This window comes from Myotis davidii, unplaced genomic scaffold, assembly GCF_000327345.1.
Source record: "Myotis davidii unplaced genomic scaffold, ASM32734v1 scaffold388, whole genome shotgun sequence".
Lineage (NCBI taxonomy): Eukaryota > Metazoa > Chordata > Mammalia > Chiroptera > Vespertilionidae > Myotis > Myotis davidii.
Window position 1 is genome coordinate 69505 of NW_006299101.1, and position 11986 is coordinate 81490.

Consider the following 11986-nt stretch of genomic DNA (forward strand, 5'->3'; position numbering starts at 1 on the left):
TACATCAATTGGTTGCCTCCCTTACCTGTCCCTACCTGGGTAGAACCTGCAACCTAAGTATATGCCCTGACTGGGATTTGAACCTGAGACCTTCTGGTGCACAGGATACTGCTCCAACCTGAGCCACACTGGTCAGGGCATTATTGGGTTGAATTTCATTCTTTCACCCAAGTTGTTTTTATTAGATTCATATAACATATGTAAATGTCACTTAATAAGACTGCAATGAGAGTGGCTTTGTTCTTATGAAAATGAAGAAGGGTGCTTTGGAAAAGACACAATAAGAGGCCATCTCTAAAAATAAATTCATTGTGTGGTCAAAACCTGAAAGATTCTATGCTCAGATTGTTCTGCATATGTCTTATGTTCTGTTGATATTGATTTAAAGAAAAACAAAACACTGTGGAAAAGGATAAATTACAGGTGTGGCTTACAAAAGAAAGTCATTTTGGTATTTTAATCAATGCCCCAGCTCAAAACTAAAGTCTTGATGCTACATTAAAAAATTGGCAAATGGCCCAGCTGGCATGGCTCAGTGGTTAAGTGTCCACCCAGGAACCAAGAAGTCAGGGTTTGATTCCAGGTCAATCCACAGTGGGGGGTGTGCAGGAGGCAGCCATCAATGATTGTCTATCATCATTGATGTTTCTATCCCTCTCTCCCTCTCCCTCTCCTTTCCTCTCTCTGAAATAAAAAAAAAACCATTAAAATTTTTTTAAATGGCAAAATGAATGTACTTTTACATGTTTAGTGTTCAAATAAAATGTTAATGGTATATTCTTAAATGATTTTTCTCTGATTCCCTATTAAATTAACTGAACAATCTTCATACTCATGTCAGAGAGGTTTCTAAACCATTAATGTAATTTATGTCTAAATTTAACCCAAAATTTCTTCTACTAAATTAAAATACTAAACATTATTTTTCATGTTAATGTAGCATACAGTAAATTTTTTATATAATAGCTTATAAAAGATAGAATGTTTAAACAAATTATTCAGGAAATAAAGAGTAAAGAGGAGGCTAAATATTATCAAGAAGCTTTGCTTTGTTTTGCTAACTTCAAACACAGACACCCATCTGATTTTCTTTGAATTGAAAGCAATTCAGCACTTACCTGAGAAGTTTTGATAAATTATACTAATTTTAGAAATCTCTGAAAATTGAAGGCCAAAGCAACAAGAAAATAATAGGAAAAGAACAAAAAACATAAAATGTAATGTTTTTAGCAAAAAATTAATCATCCACATACCTGTTTTTGATGTGATAATATATTGCGAGAGCTACACTGTAAAATAAAATGCAGTTCAATGTTTCATAAGCATACTCAAGATGTTACGTATTATCTGACATCAGTCTGATATTTAAATTTAAGTAAAAGTCAAACAATCCATCTGAACAGTCCCATTTAAGTCAGAATGCTGATTTAAAAAATGGTCTCTTTAAAATAAATCAATCTGGTACTCATTCCTAGAAATTATTAAATCTTTTTCAGAAATACCGAAACTTCAGTGATATTTAAAAATTTCTCTTACTACCTGAAATCTTAAGCTTTTCTCACTTGTAAAATACAAGCACTATGTACAAATACAGGTGGTACAAATTAAACACCTTTAGAAATCTCCAAATCAGTACTACAAATTAAACACCTTTAGAAATCTCCAAATCAGTACCTACTATTTTAGAAAAGTAGTGGTTTCTTTGTAACTACCAGAAAAATGTGATTATCACTCACAGGGGTTTGATATTTTTTCCCTTAAATCAACAACATCATGGCAATTGGTCTACTTATTCACTCACTTGCTGAAATGATACTGCAACTCCTATTTGTTATACAATCTTCAAATTTTATTTTACATTTTAAAAGATCTTAATTTAATGAAGACATTCCCCTTTCTGATTATAAAATGCATTATATCCATAAGATGAAAATTTTAGAAAACACAGAAAGTATAAGTAAAAATAATCCTTTTGCCCAAAGATGACTATCAGCTTGAGATACATAGATTCTATACATTATATATAATAGGTTTGTGTTCTACTTTTATTCTATCTAACATTTTCCTTGCAATTAAAATAGTCTTTAAAAATATGATTTTAAGTGGTTATGTTCTATCATATAGTTGTTGAATAATTTATTAACCATTCCCCCTCCTAGAGAACATTTGTTTCTAATACTTTGCAATTATAATTAACAGCATAATAAATATTCTCAGAGATAAATATGTGTGCAACCTGTGTACATTATTTCCATAAAAGAACATCTTGTAATTGCAATTACTCAGTCTAAAGTCATTAATAATTGTAGGGCTCCCCACATACACTGCCAAATATCTTTGCAAAAAAACTATACCAGTAGACTTCCCCACCAGTGTCTGTTTTACCTCACCCTTGCTAACATTCACCTTATATGTTTTGACAAAATGTTCTCTAACAGGGTAGGTTAAAAAATGGTGTACCTGTTTTCAATTTGAGTTTCTTTCATAACCTATCAAGTTGGCAGGCTTATTCATATCAACTGGCCAATTTTTAAAATTTCCTCTTTTGTAAACTGACTAGCTCCTTTCACTATTTTTGTTTGTTTGCTCCTACCACTATTTTCTTTTTAACTCTAAAATTTACTGAAGAGGCCAAAATTCATTTTTTAAGCTACCAAGAACAGAGGTAACTAGTCTTATCAGATTGTGTTCTGGGTTTCAGAGCACAGAAACTGGATCTAAGGCACCCTCTTAAGAAACTTAGGCATGCATGCTGGATTCCACTAGCTCAGAGATTTACCAATAATTTAACATGACAATAGCCAATTCTCACTGTATCACAAGAAAATGTATATTCCTCCAAATTTCTCCCCAGATCTATTCATTCAAATAATTTCAGCTGTTAAAAGTATTCAGGAGCAGCCCTAACTGGTTTGGCTCAGTGGACAGAGCGTCGGCCTGGGGACTGAAAGGTCCCAGTTTCGATTCCGGTCAAGGGCATGTACCTTGGTTGCGGGCACAGCCCCAGTGCGGGGTGTGCAGGAGGCAGCTGATCGATGTTTCTCTCTTATCGATGTTTCTAACTCTCTATCCCTCTCCTTTCCTCTCCGTAAAAAATCAATATATATATATATTTTTTTTTAAAAAAGTATTCAGGAGCAAATAGTAATATATTCTCTTTCTCCTAATATTTTGAAAAGAATCTAAGCTCATGAAAGAATTGTAACTGAAGTAAAAAGGCTTCAGAATTTTTAAAAATAATAATATAGCTTTCAAATACATGAAAAAATACATGTTACTGATTCTATTTTATAAATGAGAAAATTTGGGCTCAGACATCAGATGCCAGGATTTCTGGCTTGTGTAATGGTTTTGTGCCCTTTCATTCTACCACAATGCACCTGGAAAAAAGAAAATTACTGTTTTTTTCATGCTGTAGTGATTGCTCTGCTAATCTAATGTTAAGATTTAAGCTGAAAGCTTCATACGATTGGGCTTGAAGTGATGAGTTTAGTCGCTTTGATTGAAGAAAAAATGGTTCTTGTTTCCCCTGGGAGGGAGTGTGACACAGGAAAACTATCACTAAACTGGAAATCAAAGCAACCTGGGTTCAAATCTGGCTCCTTCATTTATTATAGTTCATTCATCTCTCAGAGCCTTTATTTCCTCATTTATAAAATTAGGACAATTCAACCTACATCACAGAATTGTTATTATAACAAATGGAATATATAAAAGCATTATCTCAAATATAAAGTTCTAAAACTAAAGTTATTATTATTGTGATTCCCCTATCAATATTTCCATCTCAAGAGGTCTACTGGCTTCTGTAGATTGAGTGAAAATCTTCAGGGGCCCAAACCTCCAGAGCCAAAAACAAGATAGGACATTATTGTGGCCTCAGACTTCCGAGAAAAATAGAGCCACTCTGAAGGGCAATTTCCACTCCGGGGTCATATCCTAAAAAGCGAGAAAATCAAGCTGAGAATGCATGTACAGTCCAGCTCCCTGTGGCAGTTACGCTGGTTAACTTGAAAGAAAGTGATTGCTGGGGGCAAAAGGCAGACAGCTGAAAACTTAATTTCGGGTGTCAGGCTCCACTCCAAATGTCTAGCTTTGGAGGCCTAGTCAGTTCTGCCACATCCTCAGAAAGTGGTGAGGTTTCACTGAAGATGGGCAGGGACCAAACCAAAAGTATATTTGGATCAAAGGTTTTACTTAAATGCTTTTGCCACAAAACTGGGAAGAAAGAAATGCTATTTTCTTGACCAATAAAACAGAATAGATTGTAATAATTGGCACTGTGCTTGTTTTACTTCTTACCTAGAACTAAATCAGCAAAGCATGTGAGGATCCTAAGACCTTTGAAAATCAAGAGGTGCTGAGTCACAGAGATAAAGACAGGTGGGTAAGTAGTACTCTCTGATGCTCAAAGGCCCAGAGCCATGTACTATTGGCCAGCTGTATAAATGTGCCCCCTCCCCCAAAACCTTTTCCTTGATCAACACCCCTTTGTTCCTTATAGGATTTGGCGGAGGGGTTGGTTAGTGAACACTAAATTCAGATCATAGCCATTGGTATTTAGGCGAAAGATAGGAAAACCAAATTCTCCAACAAGAAATCATGCCTATGGCTAGGTTGGTGTGGCTCAGTTGGTTGAGTGCCATCCCATGCACCAAGAGATGGTGGGTTCGATTCCTGGTTGGGGCACATGCCTGGGTTTCAGGGCTTGATCCCTGGTGGCGGTCATGCAGGAGACAGCCGATCAATGCTTTTCTCTCTCTCTCTCCCTCTCCCTTCCCTCTCTCTAAAATCAATTTTAAAAAATATTAAAGGAAAAAAAAGAGAAAGAAATCACGCCTATGAAAAAAAATGAACACAGAGAGAGGGCCCAAACTTTTTATATTTAGGCTTTTCTTTCACTGTTAGAATAGCACCCAACCTCCCCCCCACTTAGTAACCTAAAATTTGTAAATATGTTTCCTCATTTTGGCATTTCACCAATTTACAGAAGCATTTTCTTTTAAAAATAAAAATATAAATTGGTTGTTTAGAACTCAGAGAATTTTCTCAAAAAAAACAAAAGAATACTTGGTTTTCAAGAAGCAAGTTCAGCCCACAAATGCTCACCATGTCCACAATAAAGTTGAACTACTATTGTATTAATGAGTGTGTAATCAATTTTAATGACTAGGGGGAGGGAGCCAAGACAGGAGTAGGATAAGGTTTAGGCAAAATTTTAGAAGATGAGAGCATTCAGACTTAGCATCTTCCCTACCCCCTTATATTTTCAGGGCTCTCAGGTCCAACATGTACATTTTTTAAACAGGGCACTTTTTAAAACAACTAAACTACTGACTAAAGGAATATGAAATTTGGGTGGTGCAGAGAAAATGTCTTTTGGATCAGGGAAGCCAAGTCAGCCTTCTTAACTGGTCTAGCTTTTCAGCTTCTTTTCCCTCCATGTATTACCCTACAGTTTATTTAAAACATTTTATTTAAAACTTTCAAGGGAACTTTAGGGAGGGGAAAGAAGCTGTCCACTTATATCAGGGGTCCGTAACCTTGGCTGCCTATTACAATCAGCAAACTGTGACTCGTGAGCCACATGCGGCTCTTTGGCCCCTTGAGTGTGGCTCTTCCTAAGCCTTAGGAGTACCCTAATTAAGTTAATAACAATGTACCTACCTATATATAGTTTAAGTTTAAAAAATTTGGCTCTCAAAAGAAATTTCAATCGTTGTACTGTTGATATTTGGCTCTGTTGACTAATGAGTTTGCCGACCACTGTCCTGGAGGGGCTAAAAATCCATACACTGGATCTGTGGGGTGAGACATCAAACGTCAGTGTGTTTTTAAGCTCCCAGGTGATTCCCAGGCACAGCCAGAGCTGATTCCACTGATTTAAAGGATGCATAGCTGTAACTTCGGTGATTGCACCTCTCAGACTTGACACTAAAGTATCAAATTGTCATCCAGTTTCCCTGCCCACTCCTAAGTGGGAGTCCATGTTACAACCAATGGTGATTTTAAGTCATCCAAGGATGAACCATTGAGCAACCGATTCAGATCCACTTGTAAATCCCAAAAGCTCGCACTGGCCGTAAAGGGGAGGCATGTTCCACTCCACTCTGCCTTGCTCTCCCCATGAAGATGATTCCAGGATTAAAGGAAGTTAGTGGCTTTCGCTCTGGGCTCCAGAGCTTGAGCAGATGCCAACAGCCACATAGTGCATGGATGTTCAGGGCTTTCCACTCCTCTCCACAACTGCTAATCATTTACCCTAGGAAATGCTATACTTCCCATTTCCTGGCAGTAAGTCTAGGCTCAGGGCAGGAAGTGGCTCAGCCAGCGGCATGTGCACACCTCTTCCCATCTGTAGTAGCCGACTGTTTGGGTTTATGCCCAATGGTTGGTTTATGCCCACTCTTCACTTACCACGCCCTTAACACCAAGGTATTGAGGGAAGAAGCCTCATTTCCATTTAGATCCTAGAAATACCAACCCCACAACAGAGAAGGCAGCCTCTCTCCAAGTGGTCAAACTTCTACCTTCCTCCTGGAGTGAACCCTGTCCACAGAAGACCATGACAGTCCCCACTGCTTGATTGAGGCTGTGACTAATTGTCACATGTGGTAACATTCAGAACAGGACTTCTAAGCCAGAAAATCTGGCCCACTGAGATAGAATACTTCCTAATAGCAATGTAAACACTTACCTCAAACACTACTATGCACTGTTGTTAAATGTGTATTTTCTTAAATATAGAGGTAAAATACCCCAGATTTTTCACAGATGAGCCGAAGACCACAGACCCTGGCACATCAGGTTCTCTGTGATCTGTTATCAAAATGCTAGTGGGAACATTACAGGAAAAGCAGTGTTCCTTCCTTCTTACCTCCCATTTTAAAACATAAAAACTGAAGCCCAACATGGGAAGGATTTTATGTCAAGACTCCTCTTCCTCCCTTAAACCCCACTTGAAAATAAGATCCCCCAAAGAAGGGTCTTATCCAAACCCTCACCCATTGGTGACAGAGCTGAGGTCAGACCTCAGATCTCGATCGTGGGCAAGAACACTTTCAATTATGTTAGGCCTGCTTTCTACTGTAGCCCCAAGTCTTAAAGTGGAATCTCATTTATTTTGAAGGTAAAATATTAGCAGAGTCATGCAAGGATAGCCTTAATAAAAAGTGGGAAGGTAGAAAGTATGCACAAAAATAAAAAATATGCTTTAATTTATATTTAAAATAGTTTCAAAATTTGGTCTCTTTACCTAACTGGTAATATTAACAAATATTTTAAACACCCCACATTTTAACTACCAAAATCACATTTTAAAAAGATTTCCCATAGTCAATGGCCTCCCCCTGCCAGATCCCACAACCAACCAGTTAGGAATAGAAAAAGCATTCATTTAAGCAAAAATCTGTATACCCACCATTTAATTGTATATTTGAGGTTTGGTTGACTGACTGTGCTATCGTCTAGGAAAATAGTGGAGCAGGAGCTGTATTTCCTTGCTATTTGTCCTGGAGGATGCTGGAAAACAATGGCGACAAGACAGTAACAATTAAACAGGGCTCAAAATTCTTCCAAAAAACATCATCCCCTTAAACTTCAGATCACAAAGGAAAAATGTCTTAGCAAGAAATGTGAATACCACCCAGCAAGAACAATATAAAAACACTTTCTTCTTACGATGAAATTCCTTGTTCTTCCACATATAAAAGTCACCACTCATAGTCCCAAATGCCCTTCACTGGAAGAACAGTACTCTTGCTATCAAGCATCGGAGTGCAGAGTCCATAAAAATCAGCTGCCCTGGAGCCTGTGTGAAACAAGCAGACTGCTAATTACACTAACAAAAGCTCCCAATTAAGGGAATGTCCTGGTTTTATGCACCAAGACTCCACTGTACTCTATTCTTGGGGTACAGAGTATTTGGGGGCAATGGAAAATGCAGCCAACATTAATTTAGAATCTCCTGGTTAATCTACTTGAATTTTAAGAGGTGATGTTTTTTTTAAAAAAAGTATTCCTGTGTTAAGGCAAAGTTATCTTTTAAAGGGAAGATTATCTGATACTTTGCAAAAGAGTATCAATGGATGATCTTCACATAGTGTGTCTGTGCACTATGTAAGGAAAGGCGCAGAGAAGGCTTGTAAGTTGAAGTTACAACTTGGATGTCAATTTTCATACCTATTAAATTGATCACAACATTCTCACTAAGACACTATTAAGGCACTAAAAATTCTCTTTCTTTTTTTAAGCTCTTATAATAACCACATTGAAATCGTGTAAGACACACTAAAATATCAAAAGCTATTAATAGCTATTAATATGGGAAGCAAGTTTTTAAAAAGTTCTTATGAAATTTTCCCTACTAGTGTAAAATCTACTACAAACAAAACCTCAACAGATAAGTTTAACACAATACAGTGGGGCCTTGACTTACGAGTGTCCCGACTAACAAGTTTTTCGAGATACGAGCCGTCTCTTAGCCGATTTTTTGCTTTGAGTTGCGAGCTAAAATTCGGGTTACGAGCCAGCTTCAGATACCTCACCGCTAGTTGGCGCAGCGAACGTCACAACATCAGCCCAGCATCACGTGTCTCACTCGTTCACTTTTTGATTTGACATATGAGTAATGTGAGCTACGAGCTCCGTCACGGAATGAATTAAACTCGTAAGTCAAGGCCCCACTAATGAATTTTTGGAGATACAGGATAACTTTGGGAATAATCCCAAAAAAGCAGCAAAGGGACAATAATAATTCACTTCTATTATTGTATGGTTTCAACTATTCTGATTTCTTCACGATTAAAATGTGAAGAGTCAAGGAGAGGAGCTGAGTGATGCACTCTAGTGAGCACACTCTACAACCCTTCACATTCTAAGACACTACCATCCTGAGTTGCAGGGCAGGAACAATCCTGGGCACATAGTACCTAAGGTTCAGAAGATTAACCTGAAATCAGCCCCACTGAGGGGCTGGCCAGTCCTAGCCTGGGATTGCCCAGATGTTAGCCTGAGCCTCCCAGTACTAAGGGTTGGTGTGCCAAAGCCCTCACTTTGCCAGGGTATGCCAACTCAACTTTTAAACTCTTATTTCTAAATTGAATAAAAATCGTAAGTATTAAGTTATGAAAGATTTTTATTTTCAGGGTATGTCATCACTCTAAAATATCATCTGGGCTTTACTCATTTGTTGAATGTCAGAACTACAAAATTCATAGAATGCAAACATCTTGATCTGAAATCTACATCACTAAAAAAACAAAACAAAACAGTGTTCTGAATACTTTACGTGTATTCATTTACAACTCACAAACCCCTAGGAAGATAAGTAGAATTCCCATTTAAGAGTCAAGAGTCCAGAGAAATGAAGTAATGTTCCCAAGATCAAATCTAAGACACCAGAGCTCAAAAGGCATACTTGTGTGACACCAAATCCATACCTTTCTACCTATAGTTCTTCACTTATGCCATGTTCTCCCAGATCTTTTCATACAATACTCCAAAGGCCCTTTGCCTTCTCTGACCCCAACTCAACCTAGAACCTTGTCGACAGCCCTTGCTCAGGACTCCTTCCTGCCATCTGGGCCGAGGGTCCTTCCTGGTGCTCTTAGGCTTTTGTGACTTCTGCAGCACTGACCAATCTCCGCTGCCATTTCCAGCTCACTCGTCTCTGTTCTCTAGGATCTATACTCCAAGTCTCTTGGAGGTAAACTGGATAAATTTCTTGAATCAGCAAACGCAAAGCAGCTTCATCCAGGGACCAGAGAGCCTTTTTGGCCCAAACCACAGCCATCACACAGGAAGCTTGTCTCCATGGGCTAGCTGGTCTTCGACTGGTCATGACAGCACAGCCTCAGCAGAAAGGAGCATGCCATGTCAAGCTGGCAAACAGGAGCTCATAGCAAGGGCCCATGCCACTGGTCAGTGAAATGCTGACATGTTTAAAACACACCTCAGTGGAGCAATGGCTGGCTCTCTGTGACCCTGCAGAGAATTAGCTAATATGGACGAGACATTTCAAGACAAGATGGGCTAGAACATGGGTTGGAGTCAGAAAGCCTATAGTTCCGAATGTAGCTCTGCCACTGATTAGCTATGTGAACTTGGGCAAGTTCCTTAAGTAGGATGATCACATGCTCTGGCTTGCTGGAGCAATCCTAGTTTGCCCGTGTTGCCCTGAAGTAAACAATATCAGCACTCCCTTTCACACTCATTAGTGTCCTGATTTGGACAACAAGTTGTAAGGTTGCCTTGTGCTTTACCTCCTGCAGATTCAGTACCTTCCATTTGTAAAATATGGAGAGCAAAGGCTACCCCTCATTGTGGTGCTGTAAGGACTGCATGGGATAACAAGTGGTGTGCTGAGCATAGAACTATGCTCAATAAGTATGAAGCCACTTCTAACACTTAGTTTCTACACTTTAACTTCTCATTTTCAATGGTTGAGTAAAGTTGTCCTACCACTTCTTAGGGTTCATTAGGATCAAATAAAAATAAAGCATTAAAAAATGAGGTAATATTACTAGAGGAAAATAATTTTTTTTTTTTTTTTTTTTATATTTTATTGAGGTTTTACAGAGAGGAAAGGAGAGAGATAGAGAGTTAGAAACATCGATGAGAGAGAAACATCGACCAGCTGCCTCCTGCACACTCCCCACTGGGGATGTGCCCGCAACCAAGGTACATGCCCCTGACCGGAATCGAACCTGGGACCCCTCAGTCCGCAGGCCGACGCTCTATCCGCTGAGCCAAACCGGTTTTGGCAGGAAAATAATTTTTAAATGTTCGTAAAAAAATTACATTAATAAAATCTCCAAAAATGAATGCTGCATAATTTAAAAAAAAATTTATTCAGAGGAGAGCAAATCATGACCCTGATTAAAGACAGAACTGTGTGTGCACAGACTAAAATCTGCACCAGTTTCCCTTTATTAATATTAACTGAGGGCTTAATGTGCACAGAACATGCATGGGGCAGAGACAGAAGTGAAAAAGAGGTGGCAGTGCCCTAACCGGTTTGGCTCAGTGGATAGAGAGTCAGCCTGCGGACTAAAGGGTCCCAGGTTCTATTCCGGTCAAGGGCATGTACCTTGGTTGCGGGCACATCCCCAGTGGCGGGTGTGCAGGAGGCAGCTGATCCATGTTTCTCTCTCATCGATGTTCCTAACTCTCTATCCCTCTCCCTTCTTCTCTGTAAAAAAATCAGTAAAATATATTTTTAAAAAAAAGAGGTGGCAGTGCCCAATGCTACCTACCACCTGATACCTCCCGTACATTGCGGTGCACAGTCTCAGTAAACCATGAGGCAGGCGGGGGTATTTTCCTCATTTTACAAACAAGGAAACATCTAAAAAGTTACATAGCTAATAAGGAGTGGACACAAGGGACATTCTGTGAAATTCCCCTGTGCAATCCCAGAGCACTCATAGTGGGGAAGGACACACATGTAGATGACACCAGGGCTAAGAGAAAGGAAAGCTGCATCATATTCTTCCAACACCAACATGAGCTCAGAGACACAAAGATAAAAAGGAAAAAATAAATAAAAGAAAAACTCTTTGACTGCAAAGTGTTAACAAACTAATATTCCATAGAAAGAAAAAGAAAGACAAAATAGCTTTTAGCAGGTTCGATTCCTTACAGGAGGAAAGAAGGGCAGGAAAAGCAAATAGCCATGGAATTAAGAACAGAAGTGAGCAAAATCATTACTCTATGAAAATTGAAAAATAAACCAACATCGGGTCTCAAAGACAAACACTAGGAAATGCCAATTTTGAGGTAAAATTTTACTCTGTTTTGTCATGCATGCTGTCATCTTACCTAATAAAAGAGAAACATTGTAATTAGCCATACGTCCGCTACCCTTCCCATTGGCTAATCAGGGAGATATGCAAATTAACTGCCAGCCAAGATGGCGGCCGGCAGCCAGGCAGCTTGAAGCGAACATGAGGCTTGTTTGCTTCAGTGACGGAGGACTGCAACGTTC

The 11986-nt window shown here is 38.8% G+C and overlaps 1 protein-coding gene across 4 annotated transcripts in view; it reads right to left on the reverse strand.

The window, feature by feature from the left end:
• The window catches only part of CCNY (cyclin Y), a 122068-nt gene that overhangs the window by 53152 nt on the left and 56930 nt on the right, over positions 1-11986 (reverse strand). For 3 of the 4 annotated variants that reach the window (XM_006774614.2, XM_015571061.1, XM_015571062.1), the window contains exons 4-5: positions 7421-7521; positions 1254-1289 (exon numbers count right to left, since the gene is read on the reverse strand). In XM_006774614.2, the coding sequence (XP_006774677.2) occupies positions 1254-1289; positions 7421-7521 (137 nt within the window). Of the gene's footprint in view, positions 1-1253; positions 1290-7420; positions 7522-11986 lie in introns of those variants that run through there. The other variant, XM_015571063.1, reaches the window with a different exon arrangement.